General features: G+C 38.1%; 1 protein-coding gene across 9 annotated transcripts in view; it reads right to left on the bottom strand.

The window, feature by feature from the left end:
- ADGRB2 (adhesion G protein-coupled receptor B2) overlaps positions 1-24985 on the bottom strand; it is a 300446-nt gene that overhangs the window by 142021 nt on the left and 133440 nt on the right. For all 9 annotated transcript variants that reach the window (XM_072136618.1, XM_072136615.1, XM_072136617.1 and 6 more), the window contains one exon: positions 13225-13963. In XM_072136618.1, the coding sequence (XP_071992719.1) occupies positions 13225-13948 (724 nt within the window). In that variant the 5' untranslated portion in view covers positions 13949-13963. The remainder of the gene's footprint in view (positions 1-13224; positions 13964-24985) is intronic.

The following is a 24985-nucleotide window of genomic DNA, read 5'->3' as shown; positions in this document are numbered from 1 at the left end:
AAACCTCTAGTTTTTTCTGGACTTAATATTTATTTTTTTAGGTAGAACGGAACTATTAATTAACAATTAACTCAGGTAGCAATTTAACTTACATTTTTAGTAACTTACAGTAGGTAGTGACATTTTGTGTAATAGGGCATGTGAAAGTTTCCCCCTCATCTGCACATCCGTATACTTTTCTACAAGTAGTTAAAATCTATGTGAATAAATGTCTGTAAAATCAAAATATATGTGTAATTATTAAACTGCCTACAGTCATGTTAGTAACTTATCGGGCTAATAAATTATTTCATGCTGGTCCAATGAAGGTTTACAAGATGCTATTTACATACTAAAGAAGGTTCTTGTAGCTTAGAATAAGAATTAAATGTGTTTAGCACTCTACTTTTTCTGTCAGTCCCATAGACATAGGGGCACATGTATAAAACATTTGGTTTGCCTTTTCTTTAATTTTTGCGACTTTCCTGGCACTTTTGCTCATTTGTGAATATTTTTTGTGCCTAAGTCTCCTTTCAAAGTTGTCTAGTTTTCTGCAGTGTTATCACTTTTCATTGGGGTTCAAGCTGTTTTCTACAGATAACTTGTACCTAAATGGACAGGGGTCTGCTGTGCGGGGAGAGATGACTATTGCAGGTAAAGTATGTGATGAAGTATTTAAACTAGGATTGGGGGAGGAGAACAAGGAAGAAATTAAAGGTATAAACAGGTCAGAGAGGGGACAGTCTATTTTGGTGGGTGGCGAAGTGGGCGGTGAATAGGTAAGGCAGAGGATAGCTAGATCCACAATTTACAAACCAATATTGAGGATATATGTAATAATAATGTAAATCGATTTTATAAAGATGAATGTGGAAAATGAAAGTATATTTTCACAAATGTCAGAAAGTATCGCAGGCAAAACGGTTGAGCTTGAGGCCCTGGAAAAACCTGAACAATTAGATGCAGTTGGCGTTGTGGTGACATGACGAGATGCATCACATGATTGGGGTGTTAGCCTTCAAAGTTTTACACTCTTTCGGGAAAACAGGGCAAATAGTAGAGGAGGTAGTGTATGTCTATATTTTAGAAGAGACTTAAAAGTGATTGTGAATGAGAAAGTTGTCAATGAAGAGTGTGAGTAGGCTGAAACTTTGTGGGTTAAGATTCAGAGCCAGGTGAGCTTTGAGAAATTTATTTTTGGCATAATCTTTTGCCCCCCCCCCCCGCAAATATCATTGTAGAAATATAGGGTTACCTATATAAATAGATGGAGCAGGCTGCACGTAAGGGGAAAGTAGTGGTCATGGGAGACTTTAATTTCACAAATATACAGAGCAGACCAAAAGTTTGGACACATCTTCTCATTCAAAGATTTTTCTGTATTTTCATGACTATAAAATTGTAAGTTTACAATGAAGGCATCAAAACTATGAATTAACACATGTGGAGTTATATACTTAACCAAAAAGTGTGGAACAACCGAAAATATGCCTTATATTCTAGGTTCTTCAAAGTAGCCACCTTTGTTTACTGCTTTGCATACTCTTGGCATTCTCTTGATGAGCTTCAAGAGGTAGTCACCTGTAATGGTCTTTCAACAGTCATGAAGGAGTTGCCAGAGATACTTAGCTTACTGTCCTGTTGAAAAATAAATGATGGTCCAACTAAACGCAAACCGGATGGAATAGCCTGCCACTCCAAGATGCTATGGTAACCATGCTAGTTCAGTATACCTTCAATTTTAAATAAATTCCCAATAGTGTCACCAACAAAGCACCCCCACACCATGCGGGAACCAGGCATGTAAAGTCCAAACATTCACCTTTTCATGCTTTTAAGCAAAGATGGTTGGAAATAAAGATCTCATATTTGAACTCATCAAACCAAAGCACAGATTCCCACTGTTCTAATGTCCGTTCCTGGTGTTCTTTAGCCCAAACACTTTCAAAGTTTTCCCAAATTTTCGGACTGACCTTCATTTCTTAAAGTAACGATGGCCACTCATTTTTCTTTACTTAGCTGCTTTTTTCTAGCCATAATACAAATTCTAACAGTCTAGTAGAACTATTAGATGAGCTAACTCTTGAAGCTCATCAAGAAAATGTCAAGAGTGTGCAAAGCATTGATCACAGCAAAAGGTGGCTACATTGAAGAACCTAGAATATAAGACATATTTTCAGTGTTTTCACACTTTTTTGTTATGTATATTATTCCACATGTGTTAATTCATAGTTTTGATGCCTTCCGTGTCAATCTACAATTTTTATAGTCATGAAAATACAGAAAACTCTTTGAATGAACAGGTGTGTCCAAACTTTTGGTCTGTACTGTAAATTGTGGTCAGTAGGGCATTCAAAAATATAAATCTGAAGGGTCTTCAATGAATACAAAACACTTACCAAAATATGTAAGAAGGAAATAAAAATCAGCCAAAATACAAAATGAAAGACAGGAGGCTAAAGATAGCAAAACTTATCCTAAGAAATTCTTTAACCCCTTTGTGATTGATGGTCATTGATGCCCGAATGTCTAGGTCAATTTTTGCTGTTCATTTCTGCTGTTCTTTAAATGATGATATCTTTGGAAAGGCTTAACATATCAAAACAATTACTACTTTTTTCATGACATGTGAAACTTAATAGGATACTATTTTTAATGGCATTTTTTTTTCTTTATAAAATATGACTCCAAATGTGAATAAATTCATAAACATTTACCAAAATATGTTATAGATATGAACAGCATCATTCTATTACCCTTTCCCCAAGTTCAGCTACAAATGCAGAGGATGTATGTACTTCTACAATTCTACTAACTGTAAGCTAATTCTTTCCTAAAGCTTCTTCTATACTCTACCTTCAGCTGACAGGCTGGAGGGGAACAGATTTCAAAGCCTGTATATCTTGAACCACGGCACTTAGGAACACAACTGGTGTCATATTAAACAGGAGAATCTCCCCTTTAATATTATATGTGGATTGTGAATGGTTGATTCACAGAACTGCAGATACCCACTCTTAAATTTACAATCGGACATCTACGAATAGAAAGCTACAAGTCACTCACACAGTAGATGTGACCAACCAGGGGGAGGTATCAGATCTCATAGGTGGACCCTGTAACTAAGAGACGCATTAGCATATTCACAGCCAGTGATCTTTGCTTGTATTACAGTTCAGTGGTTGTATAGTAAGATGAACTAAAATGTCTGCAATCACAAATGAATTTTTAATGGGAGACAAAGGATAAAGACAAACATCTGCACAAATATTAGAAGTGGCTTAATAATCACCTATTTTAAGGGGATTTCAACACCACAGTTAGGAATAGTCAGAGGTATGGAAAATATGTCAGAATTAATGCATGGAAATTATAGAGTCCTGGAAGTATTGAGATAAACTGTTGGCAGACATGAGCCAGTTACAGTATAGAAAGCTAGCAAAGGTCAGGTGCTCATTAAAGCGAATTTAAAGGGATATTCTGGGAATATGAACGTCTGATAGTTCTCAGTGACAGCTCCTCCCCCTTATGCTCTGCTCCCAGTGATGATGTAACAGTCTGTCCTGCTCTGTTATAATGTGTGTAACTGCCATCACTGCACATTACCTCACTGAGATGATGTCTCACTACAACACTGCAACCAACTGACTACAGTCAAACATAGTGATGATCACATGACTTGCGAGGCAGGTGCAGGACATGTGATTTGGACATGTGACTAGCGTCCATCTTCTGTCCTGTGCCCCTCCAAAGTGACAAATGGACTGGAGCCAGTAGCATTTTAATTCTCCATTACAATGGGGCACATTTACTAAGGGTCCGAAAGGCGCACTTTCATCAGGTTTTGCGATTATTTCCATTTTGCGCAGAATTGCCCCGGGTATTTGGCGCACGATCTTAGTGAATTGCGGCGGACCCAAATCCTCGACGGACAATGCACTGTGGGATCGCGACAGGACCGGGTAAGTAAGTCTGCCCCTATATGTCCACAACTTTTTTCTGGTAATGGGAGCAAATTTTTAAATTACAACTAATTACATATTAGCTTTTATTTTAATTACCCATTTGGATTTGGGTTTATTCTTGGAACACCCCTATAACTTTGATGACTGGTTCAAATAGCTTATGATATGCTGATTTTAGAATGCCTTTGTCAGGGTTCTGAATCATTTCACTACTTTATAAAAATTTATTTCAGTTTACTTGACTCCCTGCCAGAGGTGTGTGGTGAGTCCTGGAGGGGGTTAGGGACACCTCTAGCATCTCAAGACTCACCAAACGCTGCTAATAGGAAGTCAGCTTATGTGGAATGATAAATATTGCCAATATTGCCCATTGCTGAGACACTAAGACATCTTTTTTAGAGTGATGGCTCTTTATTAATTTTGGTGAAACAAAAACAAATATTATTTTTGCATTTTGACAGCGGAGAAAATTTCTTAAAAATGACATGTATGTAACAGTCTTTTGATCATGGTGAGGATGGATTAGGAGAGTATACATGAATACAGCACATGTATAACTATTGTCAGTCATATATTGGATCATTCTTACAAGTCTAACAAATGATAACATATGATCAGATAACTAATTCAGATAACCGATTTATTGTAAATGAAGCCTTTTTTTACGATACATGAAAATGTAAAAGTGCACATGATTTTCCTCCAGTGCCTTGGGGCCCACTACATGGCCATACAGCAATTATTTATTATTAGTGACCGTTCCAACAACTGTTCGATACAGGTGTCTGCTTTTAGTAAAAGCGTTCTGAAAAAAATACCAATAGTAATTGTTGTGGGCCAGTTCTTTTTCCATGTAAAGTGGCCTTGTCACACTATCTGTGCTCTATTGTATCTGTATATCCAAACAATATCCTCCCTTGTTCAACCATCTTTTAAACTGAGCATGTCCATTAAAGGACCACTTGATGGAGATGTGTGAATGGGACCTCCATGTGTGCCAGTGGTTGGGCCCACACTGATCAACATATTATCTTATCCAGCTCTATAAAATAATAACAGCACGAGAAGAGGAACCTGAACAAAAGTGGGAGTGTACCATTGTGGCTGTTGACAGTAATTTCATAATTTTATCATACGTGAAAATGGAGTCGTACATGCCAACTGGTCACCAACTCCATTTTAGGCTTTTTTAGAGGTTATGATTATTCTTTGATTCCACAAGATATTTATCCCATTAAGATGTCACTGTACTGTCAGGCTGAGCAGATGGACATTCTAAAAATAAAGTAATGCCACCTTTATCTGATGTCTGTTCTTAAAGAAGACCTTATTACAAAGGCAAATATCTCTGTCTCCTGGTTTGCTTTGAGTTCTTAATAGATAACATCTTTATAGAAGATTACAGAGATAATTTGCTATAAAGAACACAAACCTAAATCTTGAAAAAGGTAATGAATACACTGAAATAATGAATTAGAGGAAGCATATGAGAAACCGGATCACTCCGTTGCTTGCTAGGACTGTCTTTATGCCTTGAATTATATGGCACACAAGATGATATCCCCTTCAGATAACCTGTTGTTATATTTCAGCACAATGTGATTAGAGAAGGTGCCATATTCATCATTCCTGTAGAAATTGTATTTTTTGAGATTAAAAAGTGTTAATATAAATGACATGTTATTTGTACTCACTCAATAATGGCTGATGTGATTAACCTTCATTTCATTTCCTAGACCTTATTATACAGGCAAGTTAATCTATTTCTGTGTGCAGAGACGATCGCACTGTAACCCTTAACTTGCATTGCCTCAGCCAGTAGTTTACACATCGGATCAAGCTGGCTATAACCAGAAACTGTATCTGATTGTGTCATTCAGCTATACAAGCGTCATACTGGATTTTAATATACAATAGACATATGTATTTTGTGTACGTCAAGGGTAGAATGGCTTTTCAAGGACACTCTTCTGTACTACTCTATCTAGATAAAGGAAACTTGTCAAATCCAAGATTCAAATGGAGGCAACAGGCTTTTATGTTACTCTATAACCTCAATATCAATTGCAAATCTTCAGCATTTAACACGAAACATTAACAATTTCTGAAACCTGAGAGCCAGGATTAACACAAATTGTAAAAATAGTCAAGATACACTCTGTTAGGGTTGAGTAACACAGAAGACAGGGGATAGTGTGCCCTGAGCATGCCCCAACCTCTGTACCTTCCTACAGCCCCCCCACGCTAAACCAAGGGGGGACTACTTAAAGAATATACTAGTTAAGTGCAGGAAGGGAACAACATGAACAAACTAACAAGCATAAAACACAAAAGAGTAGTAAACTAGCTGGAGTCACACCGAGAGGGTACGTCAAGAGCAAGATCAGTAAGCAAAAAGGTCAACTTCAAAAACTAGCCGAGAGCACAACAATTCAGAACACAGAGCAAGTCAAACCAACAGTCAATTTATGCAGCCAGAACCCCACCTCCAGAACCAGATTGGAGCTGGACAACTTCTGGGAACAAACCTCTTAAGGGCCAGAACAACAATCGCAGATACCATGCAGAGGTACCACAACTCCCAGCAGTCCAGAACACAACCCCTAAAGAGTGCAAGGTCTTAACAGCCACTGCCCGGAGCGCACCAGAGACAGCTGTTAGCGGATGAGAGGTGGAGTCTGTGCGGAGACGCAGCGCAGATGTACGAGCATTCTCTCCTGCAAACCTGACACACTCTTGAGAAGAATTAGTACATAGTTTGATGGCAACAGTACGTGGTCTTATTAATACGCTATGCTTTGCCGATCTCTCGATGACACATCTGGGATCTGGGTATGCCCAGAAGCAGAAGTGGGGCAGGCCTCTTCCATTGTTTGAACCAGGTGCATAGGTGCCATGGAGTACGGCCGTAATGACATAGCTAGGTGGGTGAAGATAACAGTTGGCAAGCCAAAGAGGACATCCGTGAAGAAGCATTAACAGCAAAACGTTGTTATTGTTCTGACTCTCATGCAATTATGGGTAAGACACTGTTCTATTACTTTGTTATTATCAAGTGTTTATGGGTCAGGTGACTTTTGTGTAAGATAGAGGAGGGGTAGCATATTGATTGATTTCTACTATTAGGTGTGACCCAAGATTGCAATATTATGCATGCAAGCAATTTATCATACACACGCACTGATGAACAGGCCTTTGATGTTTTCTAATACTGGAATTTTGGAATATATTTATATTTGTTATGTTTTTATGATGAAATTAATAAAATATTGTTTTACATTTTTTTACATGATCAGTATTTTACTTGAATTTTTATGATATGGACTGCATGTTGAAGGAGTTTTTCATCTAATATAGAATGGAAGGGTTTTTCCTAGCCGTAAAAAAAATGTTTGATAATGTATGTATGTACTGATCAACATAAATTATGAGAAGTGCCATAAGCTCAACAGATGGTTGAAGAAAATCATAGTCAAAGAATAAGGAGCTTCTAGATCTAGTCATCAAATCTAGATCTGTGTATCCGTGAGTACCAAAAAGTGCTGGGTTCTGAAGTACAGTACCTAAACGCATTCAGTATTTAGGGAACTCCATCTATCTTGACCGCTCACTTCTATCTTATGGTAGTGTCTTATGTAAACACACTTGCAAATAATATAATTTTTGTTAAAGAGGACCTGTCACCCTGAAAATGACCCCCACAAAATGATACCCCCCCCCCCGCCCTAATCCTCACCCCAGCCCCTTTCTCCCCAGACAGTTTTTAAAAAAATGTATTTGGGGTAAACTTACTAAATAACTTACTTCTTACTTGTGTCCGGCAGTCGGCCTTATTCATTAGGGGGCCGGCAGACACACCCCTCCATGCCCCCTGTCTGCGGGGACCTGTAGGAGAAGCCGGCAGTATCACATGTATTGTGTAATCGTTGCCAGCTCTCCGTGATTTGCCAATGTATGTAAGCCTGGCGCTGCCGCAGCTGCTGTGCGGCGCAGCTGGCCGGCAATGTATAGGAGAAAGTCTGCGGCCGCAGCCGCTGTCAGTGCGTCGCGGCCGCATCTCAGAGATCCGGCAGCGATTATGCAATACATGCGATGCTGCCGGCTTCTCCTACAGGCCCCCGCAGACAGGGGCCGTGATGGGGGTGTATCGGCCGGCCCCCTAATGAATAAGGCCGACTGCCGTACACAAGATAGGAGAATCCGACCTCTTATTTAGTAAGAAGTCGGATCGCTTTAAATCAATTTACCACAAATACATTTTTTTAAAAACTGTCTGAAGAGAAAGGGGCTGGGGTGAGGATTATGGAAGGGCACATTTTTTGGGGGTCATTTTCGGGGTGACAGGTCCTCTTTAAGTAACCCTTTCTGTTGAACTGTGAGACAACTTATTTGGCTATATACATTACTGTCCACTTTATAAGATAAAGAATATGGTATGATGAAATTTTAGAAGCAAATAGTCATCTTATAGGCAAATGAAATTTAACTATCGACCGCTCTGGGGATGGAACATCATTTTTTGCCATTTTAGATTTTGTGTATAAATCCATACCTTACTTGCAGCTGTACAACAATTAAGCCACAAAAGGAAACACCAAAGACAATATAATTTCTACAATATGCACAGGGAAGATATGGGGTTGGTGAACTAGAGAGCAAGGAGAACAATTTTGGTTGCCAGAGATAAGGGATATCAACAAAATAGCATGCACCCAAAAATATAAGCCAAAATAAAATTATTACGGTCACAAAAGCCAACTGATGCGACAATCATTGAACGGTTGGACATTTTATCTAGGAACAGAAACAGCAGCTTTGATGCTTGGCTATAATTATCATACCTGTCTCTCTCACAATACACAAACTAGGCACATTCATCTTCTTACATTTTAGCTTCTGTATTGATAATTTAATATTACACTCTCTCAGTACAATAGACGTATTGAGCATATTTTCTTTTAGAAACAGCTACATGAACGTTCATCCCACCAGCTGCTCTTGTACCTTTGTTAAATAAACAGCTCTGTATCTGGCCATATGATGTGTATGGTTGGGGTAGTACATCATATTGAAAAGATTTTAAACAAATATACATTCATTACCAATGTGGTTTGTATTGCAAAACTTCCTTGTGTGGTTGCAAAAAGGGACTTTTTTTGTAATAGGAATAGAGTGATGTCACCAGATTTTGTAGCCCCCACAGGTAGGGTATGAAATGCCCTTTCTAGAATTCCTTCTTTTATGTGAAATCTAACATGTGAAAATGATCAGAAATGGGTCATATTTTGCCTGAAATAAGTTTAAAGTCTAGACGGGGACTGTCACAGATGCCGCTATCTTCGGTCCTATCATAGTAACATGTTAGAGTAAACTATTAGTGAAATTCATCAATTATTATCTCATAGATAACACCCTACTCCTAATCAATGGTGACTCCCCCATTAGGGCTGTATGGGGGGCCGACCAAGGTTCTCAGGGGGCCCACAGCCACCCAAACTTTCATCATCAACCACCACTGCAATGTGAGAGGAAGTCTAGTGGAGAAATAATTATACTGGCCAGTAGGTGGCAGAATTGGGTCTTTATGCTGCCTCTACTGTTCTGAGTCATTTGCAAGATGGCTGTAGTGAAGGAGGAGAGAGGAACGGCTTTGTACTTCACTCTGTATTTCATCTACCAATACAGTTACTGCTACAGCCTCCTGCTGACACAATCTGCAGGGGTCAGTATCTTTCCATATATGACTCCGTCAATTACTATAGTGTGATACATGGGGTTGTGCATTGTAGGTTAAGGAGGAATGTTATACATATGGGGGCTGTGCCTGATTTTCTAGCAAAAATCTGTGTCAAAATTCACCCAGAATCTGCCATCTATTTAGGCTGAAAACATGCAGGTAAGCCTGGAATCCGCTTAACCTCCTTAAATCCTGATCCATACCCTGAGCCATGTTCACATGATGTATTTGGATTGCTTGTTGCTTGGTTCTTGTGCTTTACCTATGTGGTAAGCTATGTACTTTTCTGTTACTGTGTATACACTGATTGGTTGAGACAGGTGGGGGCCCACAACTTTTATAAAGATCGAAGAATGCAAGTCACTTTGGCACTCTGATGTCATCTTATCCAAACTTTATTCATAGATTCCTAGGAATTTCACAATTAAATTTCATATACAAGGTATCACCATTCAAACTTGACCCCCACAATCTATGAATAAAGTTTGGATAAGACTACATCAGAGTGCTGGAGTGACTTGCATTCTTCGATCTACTACACTTGTTGAGGACCAGACATTCTCCCAATGCGCGGCGTCCTCTGTATTGGAGGTGAGCCGTTGAATGTTTTAAATTTTTAACTTTTATAAAGCCCAGGACCTATCGTTGTCTAAGGCCCCTTTCACGCTTGCGTTTTTCACGCGCGTTTTCTGCGCATGCTTTTGACACGCAGAACTTTCATTGCACTCTGACCCATTGTAATCAATGGGTCTATTCAGACTTGCATTTTTTTTTCAGCACACAGGTGCTTTTTTTAGCACACGTTTAAATCTCTGCATGCCCTTCTTTTGCACGTCACGCGCATGAAAAATGCACCATACAAGTCTATGGAGATGCGTCAAAAATGCATTGCAATTGTGGGGTCTGGTCTCAAGTCGACCAGTGCAATGAGTATATTCGACGGAAGCCGAATTATTAAATATTTCGCAGAGCTCCAGGCCATATGCAATTAGCACAGACTCGGAGTTAGTCTGAACAAAATGCACAGTTTATTTGAACAGATAGTTGTCTTTTATACACATTAGAATAGGCATATACCACATGTAGTCTTAACAATGGTATTTACCAAACTAATCATCCCTGAAAGACGTTAGTTTACTTTTCAGTGTGTTGTTACACATTGCATCAGGAATATTTAGTCATTCTTAAATATCCACCCCCCTTATGGTGCCACAGGTTGGATTGCCAGACACTTTTTATGGTTAAGTTTATAACCTAGTGTTTGCACTGTTTTATAATACACTTTATGCAAAGACACCTTTGATTCCTGTGTAAGTTTGAAGGTCTGTTACCCAATGTGTCTTAAATGCTGACTAAGAATATCTTACTATAAATAGAATTATAGGGTATCCCTATCACACTCCGAGAGACATGCAAGTGCAATGCGTTTTTCACGCATCAATTGCCATAGAAAAGATAGAGCTCAGTCCTGAGTCCTTTTCACACGCATTATCAGCGCGTGAAAAACGCATTGAAATTGCATTGAAATTGTATTGAAAATGCGCATGAAAAACTGAGACACTGAACAAACTCTGACTGAAAACTGATTGAACTCTGATGCAAAATGTCAGTTTTTCACTGACCAAACCCTGATCGCACCCTGATCAAACTCTGACGTGATCTGCAACGCAAGTGTGGAAGGGGCCTTATTCAGATCCTGCATTTAATCCTATAACCCAGTGGTGGCGAACCTATGGCACTGGTGCCAGAAGTGGCACTCAGAGCCCTTTCTGTGGGCACCCTGGGCTTCATGCCAACAGAGAGTTGGCAATATCCAATATCCTTGGCTGCCAGGACTACAGGAGCAGCGGGAAGGGCTGGATAGATATGGGTTATCGATGGAGCTCCTGCTCTGGGTACATTGATTTTTTCTCTTCAAGAAATCCAAAATCCAAATTTCTCCATTATCTTTCTATTGTATTGGTGAAATCAGGACACCAGTACGATTGAAACCTGTGATACAGCAGGGATCAATAAGTTAGTACTTAAATTATCATGTTGGCACTTTGTGACATGTAAATGTGTATTGGTTGTAGTTTTGGGCACTCTGTCTCCAAAAGGTTTGCCATCACTGCTATAACCCATGACTCCTTGCTGTCAGTTATATATAAGATACACCCCTGTTACCTCACTTCTTTAGACTTACAATTTGTGTCTTCACATCTATATACTGTGACCCCCATAAGCCCTCATATAGACTATTACTCTGTTCACACACCTCTAGTGCCTAATGTCAAAGACAACTCTGGTTAAATGGCAAATGTACAGGTGCCTTACACATTGTCACATGTTTACTAGTCCCCACAAGGGAATAGTAAAAAAAAAACTTCATAACAAAAGTTACATTATTCTTAAATAAAAGGAAAGTAATAAAAAATAGGAAAACCATACAATAATAAAGTAAAGAAATGTTAAAAATATATATATATATATTGGATATTGCCACATCCGTTACAATCAGGGCAAAATATAAAAATGTGTGTATATAAAATTATTGGTTTTATGGATCTTATATAAAATGAATGAAGCCTTTTTTCTTTATGATAAGTAATTTTAATCATCATTATGGTCACACAGCGGAATAATGTGGCAAACACTGAAAGGTAAGGTATTTTATCTCAAAACAACAACAACAGCTTTGATGCTTGGCTATAATTATTATACTTGTCTCTCCCACAATGCACAGAACTAGGATCATTCATCTTCCTACATTTTAGCTTCTGTGTCTGTATTCATAAGTTAATATTATAATCTCTCAGTACAACGGACATATTGAGCATATTATCTATATCAATAGTTACATGAAATACTGCAAAATTCATCCAACCAGCTTTTCTTCTACCTGTATTAAATAAATTGCACTATAGTCGACCAAATGATTTGTATACCTACATTTAGGACACACTGTATACTGTATGACTGACAATTTCACGACAAATGTCTGAAAGCCTAGACTAATGTACAGTGATTTGCATGATAACTGCTTTTATACACATTTTCCTACATTGATATTTATCCACAGTTATAGATTGGGAAGGTCTGACCATTGCCACTTACAAAATCACAAGGGGTTCTATGTGAAATGCCCTCTCTAGATGGATGAGTTGTGGCATGGGCATGCTGCTGTTTGATTTATTTCAATAGGCAAGAGATGGTGAAGTACCATGCAGAGTAATGCAAGCCAACATTCCTATAGAGATGAAGAGAGCTTCAGCAAAGTGGATCTATGTGCTTCAATCAGACAGGGGAACAAGAGACTCAGTAAAGGACACAGGAGCACATAGCAATCTATAACTCATCCCTTTCCGGTGAAAAGGGAATAACTTGGAAAAATCCATAGTTTCTTGTCTGATAGATTACTGTTTCATTTGTTACCTTCTTCATCCTCATCTGTCTAGTTGTTACAAACTCAAGTTGTTTGTCAAGTCTGCATTTCATTTATCCAATTATGTGTATTAATACATGGTGATAACATTATTTCATGCATCACATAAATTGACCTACCATATGGTATCGGGCGGGGATATTCCTCATTGTTGCTTCCAGGGAGTAACTGTGTAACACAGCAGTCACTATCATGTCCTGCAGGAACTATGGAATTGGAAACTGTGTCGTTCTTTCCACGGGCTGCAGTTTCAGGGCAAGTGCAGCCAGTCTGGGTCAATCCACAAAGTACACCCCAGTCTTTAGCCCGCAAGCACTCCTCGAACCATCGGCACAGTACTCCACAGGCAAATAGGCTAGAGTTATCATGGTTAACCAAAAGAACCTCCACAAAGCGGAAACTCAGGATGGAGTCAGGGAGTAGCTGAATAGACAGGGGTTGTTCAGACAAACAGATCCGAAGAAAATTTTTGTCAAAGTGGGAGAAAGTAAAAGGCGATCCAGAGATGCAAAGTTCACTAGCTTTTTCTGCTCCTTCCTCAGGACGGTTACAAGTGTGGTTGGGAAGGTAATGATCCAAAGGTTGCACCATGGGGGATAAATGAGAACACACTTGCTCCTCGTGTGTAAACTTAATGTACAATGTGTATTTTGTTGGGTCTGGGTTCTCCAGGGTCCAGGAGCAGCCAGGGGAAAAAACAGGAAAAAGGTCCTTAAGAGAGAATGCTCCGTAGAGAACTCCAGAGGCCAAAGCCGAGCATGTGCTCGGTGTGGGGCTAGAGCCCCAAGAGCACAAGACAAGAGACGATATCACAGATAGTAAGAGGGGACAAGCAGTGTTCATCCTATGACATGGGCCCTATAAAAAGAAAGAAACGACTGAAGTTTAGAAATGTTACAGTTACAGAGATTTAAAACATTAATCATTCATTCTGAATATTCAAATAAAGAGAAAAACAGGTTTATAAGTCAATATCATGTAATTCATTCTTCACTCATTCATTTTTTATCAACATGGTTCCTTGTGATATTTTTTGAGACCTTTTTTCTAAGTCGAAACAAAGAAATCAGAAAACATGGTGATAAATTCCCCCCATTGTCTTGTGATGAAAAAGTAGATGTGGATTTTAAACCTTATGGACCCTAATACAAATTGAGCACTATACATCCAATATGATGTATATGATCTATACGCTGTATAGAACATGTACTGTATAATGTATTCATATCAGTGAAGTATATGCGTTTTAACATATTTCTTTTCTTGTGATCATTTACTAGAATAGATTTTTGTTGGATCAAAGTGCTATTTACCAGTTGCAGTGTTATTGTTGCACAGGCGCAACCCATGTATTCATCATTCTTCATAAAAATGTGTAGATTTTATCTAATAATATCAAATAGTCCAGCATTTGTAAACCACTGCCTAACCAGTATTCTGAGATGTGCTGCCGCTATGTGCAGTTTGCCTGTGGAATTTGCATAATGCGCCAGATTAATAAAATTGGCGCATGGTCTTCATTAATATGGTGCACCATTTTATTTGGTGCATCTCTAACATATAGTGTGCAACACAATTCTGTCGAGTTGCAGTAATAAATGTGGTGCATGGTCCGACTCTGCACCGGGACACCCCTTTAGGTTCAGAATTACGGTGTAGCCGCGACACAAAACTGGTGCAGACTCTTTATGAATACATATGCAAGCAGTTTGCACATTCTTTTCAGTGCAAAGTCAGAGAGAAATCTGGAGCAAACACATTCAGAAATGTGGCCCATTATGTGAATGACTTTATGATATGCCACAGTAGATGCTTTATTGTCCTCTCCCAGGAATTTTCACCCCTATTCCAAGTCTCTTTCATTTAGAGATAAGAGCCTCCACGTTTTTCAAGATATTTCAAATACTTTGTTACGCTTTTCAGAAGAGTTGCAAAGTATTTGTAATTTCATACATTTCATATTTGTTCTGGGCTCAAAATTTGCAATAATGTATAGTCACAAAACCTATTAAGATATCATTTACAGCAGAACTCCAAAGAAATAGCACTAAATAAAAATGTCAAAGCCTGAAATCATAGTCTTACAGGTGGCAAGTGTTAGACACAGTTACTTTTGTGTGGAAAGGTTGTTGGATATTTTTGTTCCTTGAAAAATTGCAGTGATTATTTATTACTTTAGAAGCCCCAATGTTTGATGTTAAAATTTGCTTTGAGGTCTAAAAATGGCAGGTAATATACAGTATGTATAAGGACAATTTTGAATTGTAGGTCACACATTTCTATTCCTTATATTCTTACTTTTATTTTAACTCTTCTTTTATTCTAACTTACATACTTGAAAATATTAAAATTGGGGTTTTGATTAATCGTATCATCCTTGCCACAGGTAACAACCCTTAGTGCAATTTCATAAAAAGGTGTTAAAAAAGCCTCTGGATTTCTGTGAAGGACAAAACGTAAACCACAGCAAGAACAACACTCTCCAAGGTTTAGTTATGAGTGTAGTTTCAGAATGGTGCAGCATCTAGCATGCTCCGTACATGTGTGTGTATATATATATATATATATATATATATATATATATTCACACACACATATACATATATATATATATATATATATATATAGCCACTATGCCATTCTGTGAGCAACTGCATACTTTTATATGGATCTGCACCTGTTGCCCAATGGAATCCACTGACACATTACAGTTGAGTTTGAGGCTGAGTACCAGCATGCAGATCGACCACTACCTCTGACTATCAATACATGAAACCTAGGTATTACATATTAATAACATTTCACCCTCATCTCTTTGCTTCTACACTATCAGTTTGTTATAAATGGGGCATAATGAGAAGTTAGATACTTACAGCATACTTACAATGCATAGATAGAGACAAGGTAGTGTGCTTACTAATTTATAGTTGTAGTCATATCGGGTGAACTAATTTTCCATCTTAAAATATATTTTTAATGAAACACTTCAATTATTGCAATTGTAAAATTATAGTGAAATGAAGACCCTAATTTATGACATCCACTGCTCCTAAGAGACTCAAGAGACAAAGAAATGTAACAGCGTAATGTATTATGCATTCAAGGAGAAGCAATTGCATGGATGGACCAAATGAAAGTAATAGACTTCTTCACTTATATAATCAGATGATGGTCATGAAGAGACTGTCTAGTACTTGACAAATACGGAGTCCTGCAATCCACCATTAACAACCCATTTCCTTCCTATTGTTCCTATATTGTCGATAAATATCTTTTATCCTGCCAACCCTTCCTTTTTCTTACAATTCTGTGACAAGATGCAGGTTAAATGGCTGGAACAGCAGCGTCCAGCCCTCTTTACTTCTAGGGGGGAAAAAGAATGTTAGCCAATAGTTACCTTACTATACATAACTGTATATAACCAGAGTATATATAATCAGAGAAAATTCTAGAGATTCTTACATGTGCCAAATATTATCCTACACAAACTATGATCCTGCCCACAAAACTTGTAAATTATTTTTTTTATACACGCTGTTGCAAAGAATGTTACAAGTGTATGAAAAACTATATATAGAAATTCCTCTTACTTCACTTCTATAAACTGAAATGTTCTTCTAAGGTCACATTTTTATTTGAATGAGAAAAGTTGATAAAAAATTATCCTATCCCCCATTGTATTGTTCAAGTTTTCGTGGCCGCCGTGTAAGTATTTTTTGAGACTTTACTTGTATATTGTGCTATTTACACTCAAACAGCATTTCAAAGCAGTACTATTGTATTGACCTCTGAAATATTTCTAAAAGCAAATTTAAAGCCTACATTCTTTCTCCTAAATGTTTGATGACTTATAATGAATGAATATAACTAAACTGTATATGAATGAATTTTCTGCACGTCAGGTTTCCACTTGTAATTAAAACCCATACGGCATAGTGTTATTAAATGGCAAATAAAAAACACCTTCAGTGGGAAGATTCTCAGAGCAGTAATTTGGGCGGTCATCATCTTAAGAATAATCATAATAATTCTTATTAATTACTATCTTGAAAAGCTATCTGACCCAAGAGTGCAACAGTTCATGCTACTGTGCTCATAACATCTCTGTATTCTCTTTATGCAATGTTACTTCTCTGTTTCCATACAGAGGGGTCGATAGGATGAAGCAAGGTTTTAAAAATGGATTCCACTTTCAAGTACAAAAAGTGCACAAAGGACATGTATAGAGCAGAAGAAACTTATCCAGGAGGAAAATATAAGGAAGTAACATGGATATGGTCATGCCGATAAAGCAGCCCCACCAAGTATAACTTGTAATTCATTATTTTCCAATGTCCTTAGGGCAGTGTTTTTAATGTTTGACCGTCTTCATTATGTAAGTAAGCAGCAACAAGTAATTATCCATCAGTCGGACTGCCCCTTAATGCGATAGCCCAGGAAAAGTAGGAATTAATAATAAATGTCACATGTTAGGCTAATTTCACACTACCACCAGGATTTCCATTTATTTATTTCTGTTACAAAAAGATAACGGATGGTAAATAAATGGTAATACAACTGAACAAAACAAATAAGTGTCCGTTAACAGTGAAAACACTTTCCTTTCATTTTAAAGACAGGAATCTATTGCTCCTATATCAGTATATCTATCTACCCATCCCTCAAATCTATCTGTCAATCTATCTATCCCTCAAATATATCTATCCTTCATAGTTGTCAAAATATTGATCGATTGCTTCTATATTTATATATCTATCTATCCATCCATCCCTCAAATCTATTTGTCTGTCTGTCTATAACTATTTCTTCATCCTTTTTTCCACCATTTCACACAACGTGTGACAACGTGCCGAGACCATACCAAAAAATATACCAAAAAGTTCTTTGACCAAATTCTAAATTTATTAGATGAAGTTTTTTGTCATAAAAAACAATTTTTATTGGATGCTCTATTTTTTTTAAAAGGGAAAAATAATTATACAATATAAGTACAGACAGTCCCCTACTTAAGAACACCCGATGATGACCCCTAGTTACAAACGGATGTCTGGTATTTGGTAATTTACTGTACTTTAGTCCTAGGCTACAATAAAGAGCTAACACAGTTATTAAAGGTGTCTGTAAAGAAGCTTTATTGTTAATCCTGGTTCTTATGACAACCCAACATTTTTAAAATCCAATTGTCACAAGACCAAAAAAGATTTGTCTCGAGTTACAATTATAAGATATACACTTCTGAATTACATATAAATCCAACTTAAGAACAAACGTACAGAACCTATCTTGTACGTAACCCGGGGACTGCCTGTACATAGAAATATAGAGGGTTTTTTAAGACCCAAAAGATAAAAACAAAGGAAAACATGAATAGCCAGGATATTTGTTTACATATATTTTAAGATGTTTTTTCTTAGGGTGCATTCACACGCGGTATGCCCACCGTGTGGTCAAACCACCCTGTGCTGGAGAGGAGGTGGCCCTTCCTCCCTCCATAGGAAACAGCAGCGCACGGCTGCACAACAGGGAAAAGATAGAGCATGTTCAATCCCTTCCTGGTGTTCGGCACTGTACCGCCGCCGTGCCGCCATTGCCGTCTATGGGGACATAAACGGCTGCTGATTTGCGGTCGCATGTCCGTTCCTGCAGATGGCTGTGTGAATGAACCCTTATGCTGATTTACTGTGATATATCTATTGCAGTAGTCCCTATCATTATTATTGCCCTGTCCCTTTAAGGTGATTTATCTCAACAAGTCATATATCTATTATTTTTATGTATCTTAGCAGCTACAATAACAGTTACTGGTTAGGCAAAGGAAACAAGAAAGGGGACTAGCTGTTTTCAAGAAGGTCATCCACAGATCACCCTCGAGGCGCGTTTTGCTGTTAGCTTCATCAGGAGTAGTCACTATTTCTGTCTATTGATTTCTTCATCTAAAGAAAAACTGTAAAAACTGACACTTACTATCTGTCCCCACTGACTTTAATGTAAAAGATAACATAATATCATCGGTTATGGTCAGTTAGGCAACATCCGTTCAGGGTTATTTAACGGAAAAAAGTATGTCAAACAATTTTTTTCGGTCCAAAAAGTGTATGACTGTCTGTAACAGATGACAATGGATGACATTAAAAATTGCATTGACTTCAATGGGATTTATAACCTATTCAATTTCAGTTTCTTACTTTTTTAAGTGGAAGCTAGAAACGAAAATCAGAATGATAGTGTGAACTGAGCCTTGTTTTGAATCCCCCCCCTCAAAATTCTGTATCAATCTGCTCAATTTATGTTGTTCTTATATCAACTGGTTTTAGTGGGTTGGAGATTATTGTATTTTGGTATAATGCACCTGTCTGAACAAGCAGTAGAACTGTGGATTGTCCAAGAATAGACCAGAGGGGAAAGCCATCAACACCTTCAACTCTGCTTACTGCAGTGGATTTTAAAAAGGGAGCTTTAACTTTATCAAAAAAAAAAAAAAAGATAATTATAAATTCTTTATTTAGCGTCAACATATTCCGCAGTGCTACACAGAGCTTGCCAAATCAGTCTGTCCCCATGGGGCTCACAATCTAATCAACCTACCCGTATGTTTTGAAATGTAGGAGGAAAAACATGGAGAGAACATACAAACTCTTTGCAAGTGTTGACCTGGATTGGACTTTAACCCAGGATCACAGCGCTGCAAGGTTGTCGTGCTAACCGCTGAGTCACTGTGATCTTTCTCTGTGCCACCTTTTTGTTGTCCAGTAGCATACATGCTGTTTCCCCACCATATATACGTAAGTGTGTAACATATAACTAGCATTCAGTGTTATTCTTGTTGTCATTGAACATCTAAAGGAGAAATGAACAGCACTGAAAATATGGTTTACCATGAGATGTGGTATATGTAGTATGTTGGCTTCCTAGATAATTAATTGTGAATCTGTCACAAGCATCACCTTTTAATTATTCAGAGCTGCAAGTTAAGTAGAAAAGATCAGAATTCTTAAGAAAAATCTGGTACATTTTAGAATGTTAACAGCAGAGACACTCACGAGAACTTAAGTTTGATTACAAAAAAACTTGCTACCTCCAAAGCAGAAATACTGCTTGAAGCTGGTCCAAGAGAAGTTGTTTCTGCTTGCAAAGCAAAGTGCCAACAAGTTCACAAGTCCTTCCTGCAAGTGCCGGCTCTGAGCCCAAACTCTTCTGGCGCTTGTTTATGCTAACGTTCTACCACTGTCTCCTCTGGGGGATTAGGGTGAGAATAAGGGACAGGCATTTGGTTATTTGTGTTCTGGAGCATGGCAAATCAATTCTACGCACGTCGCTGTCACAAGCTCAGGTGAGAAAATGAATACTCTAAGACCACTACAGATAATTTATCACCTGGGCGAATCTTTCATTACAAATGCCCTTTCCATACATCTTCTCCTCCCGTCTCATTGCCTTGTTCTCTCCTCTCCTCCCCTGTCAGACTGGAGTAACAGCTGTCAGCTCTGGCGTGAAGCTGCCTTTTCTTTGATCCCTTTCAACTTAAGCATCATCTTTTCCCATCTTGGGGACTTCTAGGAAAATTACATGCAGTATTATAAATAAAACACAAAACAAAAACGAACAGCCATGATCCCTGACGGAATACGGTCTGCTTTATAGCCTCCAAGACTGAATTAAACAAGGAAACGTGGTGCTTCATGAGAGAGAGGATTAGGTGGTGTGAGTGGAATGGTAAAGAGCAATTTTATTCATGCAGAGTGTACAATAACCTGTCTTCTTCCAGTACGGTCTATAGCCATCAGATTCTACAGCGCTAGAGGGACACTATCACATCAAGAGAGCTCAGACGGCATTGACAAGCACGTCAATAAGACAGAGAAGTTGACTGCATATAAAAACACTTGGCCCACCTCATCTGCTTTTTTCCAACATGACATAAACTGTGTGCCTTTGATGTTTGCTCCTGATTTTTTCAATTTAAAGTGATGCAAACACCAGCAAATAAGTGGTTTCATTTATTACTGTTTATAGCAATATATAAAGGATTTTCAATAGGAGGAAAGTTGAAGGTATCAAGTATAGAGTACAAGGTAAAAAGTCTTCCAATTATAATGCATTTTTTTAATAGAACAACAGTAATACGATAAAGTAAACTAAGGCATAGTAAAATAATAAATATAATAATATGCTAATACAGAACTGTATGTATAGAAAATTAATGTTATTTGCAAATAAAAAATAAAGTGAGCCAAGAATATGTCATATAGGATACACATTAGGTTGCAGAAAATCAAAATGTGTAGAGGAACATTAATGGAAGGATTAAATATGATTTGCATAATATTGTTACCAAAAATATGTATAAATAATGTATAATCTTAAAACATAGTATAAACCAACAGATAAAGGCAAGAAGGCAATAAACTAAATAAGCTTCAAAAATGATAAGATAAAATGGTGAATAAGATTCTAAAAGATCTAAGGCCATAATCAAAGTCAGCGATGTGCTATGGAAGAGGGGGGGCACTGAAACTTTCCCGGATGCTCTAAGGATTTTTATCTAGTGGCAATTGATCTGTAAAAAAAGCCCATAATGATAAAAAGAAGTAATGGGAGGGTAGAAACTCATAGATCTAGCCTTCAGAATTGAAGGTTCCAAAAGATATAAGTTAAAAGTATATTTCAAGGAAATCTATTATCAAAATCCATTATGATAAACCAGGGGCACTCACTCATGGATCCAGGCACGGTGACTGTGGTAATTTTGACTGTGGTTCTTATATGTGTTATCCATGGCGTTCTTTCTTCTAAAATCAACTTTTAAAATTATGCTAAGGAGTCTGAAGGGATTAATACCAGAACCCCCCCCCATCCTATTGCTTCACAGGCTGTTAAAGTGTGCAAGAGCACTTTCCCCTCCCACTGTGTGCTGAAAATGTATCTGCTGCAGTGAGATTACATCAGGCAGCTGGATGGGAAGTGCTGAGGAGTCAGGGGAAGAATGACTATTCTAGAACACATCTAAAAATAAGCAGTGAAAATCTTAAATATGTTGATGTTGCCACATCCAACAATGACCATTCTATCAAAATATAGAAACATTGGGGGTCATTTACTAAGGGCCCAAATCGTGTTTTTACTACGTTTTACCCTAATTTTACCGTTTTGCGCCGATTTTCCCTGAATTGCCCTGGGATTTTGGTGTACGTGATCGGATTGTGGCGCATCGGTGCCGGCATCCACGCAACGGAAATCGGGGGCGTGGCCGCCGGAAAAACCCGTCGGATTCAGAGAAACCGTCGTATTTTTAAAAAAAATGTGTCGCTTACCTGCACCCAGCCTGGCTTGGTGAACTTCAGTGCATTCAGCGCAGCAGCAACACCTGGTGTACATTGAGCGCACTACCTTAGTGAATCCCGGCAGAACCCGAATCCTCCACACAGAACGCGCCACTGGATCGCGAATGGACCAGGTAAGTAAATGTGCCTCATTATTCTCGGAGGTAATGAAAACAAAAAGTCAGAATCACCACTTTTTTACAGTTTTCCATCCATAAATATTTGAATAAAAAATTTTCAAATAGTCATATAGGTCCCAAAATGATATAAATTAAAATGGCAGCAAGTACTGCAAAAAATAACACTTTACATAGGGCCATACACAATGAAAGCATCTGTCCATCACAAGTAGCTGCAAACTAGAACAAAATCGGCAGGTGTGGTGGAACTAAAGCCAGTAATAAAATAAGGCAGCATTCAGACTAGTGCAAGACAAAATGCAAAATAAGTCCAAATCCATAGGCAACAGCACATCTTCTGCCTTTCTACATGGTAGTGCAGGACCGGCCACCAAGCTTTTTTTTTTTCTTATTCTCCGACAACCCCTTTAAACCAGAAGATTACTAACATCCACTTTTTTATCTTTAGTTAGCCAAATACAATTAAAACCCAAGTAGAAAACATTAAAAAAAATTAAACAAGATAAAGTGTAATTCTTCTCAAACTGGGAATGGCACTATGTATGGCTAATTTGGCTAAACAAATGATCGCCAATTGGAAAGCCAAGGGCATCTTTTTTTTTTCCTTTAGCTAAAGACTCCAAGCAAAGATTGATGCAGATGCTGGCCAACTGAATTGCTGATCCAGAAAAATTAAAGTTCCATCTGCTGCATTTTTTGTTTGGAATGTGAAATCATTTTAGGCTCAGAGATATGAAGATTACTGGCCACCTTGGCCAACATGATAACAAACTGAAAACAACATTTTCATTTCTGTCGTTAATTATAATTAGCGTAAATAGTATTATATGCAGCCTAGCATGTAATCTTATCCCGTTCTTTATAGGCATTACTTCAATTTCTCTTTGATTTATCTGTCTATCCCTTACAATATGGGATCTCAATAGGGTTTTGAGATATTATTGTTTCTTTTTGTTGCCACTTTTATGGGTTTGTTGTGCCCATTTTTTAGAATGTCGCGTGGGACTATGTATCCTTTTCTTTATATAAAAAATTGGTTACAATATGTTTCAAGTAATTATATGGGCTAATTATGATCCTCGCGGTTTCCTTCTAAATGCCCCTGTAGGAATGTGTTCAAAAGATAGTCATGAGTCTGTCAAACAAAATAAATATTTGCTACTTACCTGTCTTTCCTGTGCCGATCTGATTTAGGTATGTTTTTAGCTATTAAAACATGTTTTTAGATGTAAGTCCAGTAGGGCTATCCACTGGGGGTGTGGCTGTTGCGATCCCGTGACCTTTGTCACGTGATCATGACGTCACACGCCGTGAGAGAGCGCTCTTGTGTAGTTGAACCATGATTAACCTCATCTGAGCGAAACGTGTAGGTTTTTTTACCCCGTGTTACCATGTACTTCTGTGCACTCTGCCGTGTGATATGGTTTTAAAGGGAACAAATAAAATGGATGATTTTTAACACTATGACTGTCTCCTGAAGCACTGGTCTTTCTACATGTCACCCTAGCATGTAGCTGCAAAGTCAAATGGAATGAATAAACAATCCTTACTTTTATAGTACTGATCCCCACATGGGATCAATAAAGTACTATTATATCATATTTCTACAGTACTTCAAATGCTTCCAATTTTTGCCTGTCTATTATTGAATAGCAGCAGTTACAGGAGACAGCATGCTTAACGGGATTGCATGAAGACTAAGCAGTGTACAAAGTTGTTTACTTCTGACTCCATATGTTGTGCAAATCCTGTAGTGGGTGTCATACACCAATGATGATATTTATTATTCTAATGAAATAACAATTAATATCATATAAAGACCATAATGTCCACCCAAGTGTTGGTCCATAGGAAGAACAATAATCCAAAAGACATTGGTCTCTAGTAGGAAATTACTTTCTTCCCAATATCAAATCAGAGTGCCGAGGTGTGGAGAGAGTGGGGTTGTGCTCTCTCCTTGCTCCCCGGCCGGGAGCAGGAGGTACCGTAATACTACAGCGGGGCCATACTTACATCAAAATCCGGAGATGACGAGAGGTGCTCAGGCTGTCATCGCTGTTTCCATTTTGTTTCCATATTTTCTAAAAGTAATTTTTGCAGCTAATATGCTGTTTCTTAATACACTAAAAACTGTTCCGACTAGTGCCTAAAGAAACAAGCATGTCATGCTGGACATCTACCATCAGTCAAGCTGATGGTAGATGTCCTTTAACTTATGTTTGTATTCTAATACACCTATTCCTTTGGGAGAATATGAATACAATAACATCTTCTCTTATAAATTAACATTCTATTGTTTATAAAGAAATTAACTGGGTAGTTGTTACTGAATAGTGCACTGGGACATGCCCCCAATCAGTTTTCACTTTACACATTGGGGGTCATTTACTAAGGGCCCGATTCGCGTTTTCCCGACGTGT

This window comes from Engystomops pustulosus, chromosome 2 (assembly GCF_040894005.1).
Source record: "Engystomops pustulosus chromosome 2, aEngPut4.maternal, whole genome shotgun sequence".
NCBI lineage: Eukaryota > Metazoa > Chordata > Amphibia > Anura > Leptodactylidae > Engystomops > Engystomops pustulosus.
The sequence above is the reverse complement of the archived record's forward strand: the minus strand, read 5'-3'. Positions and strand labels throughout refer to the sequence as shown.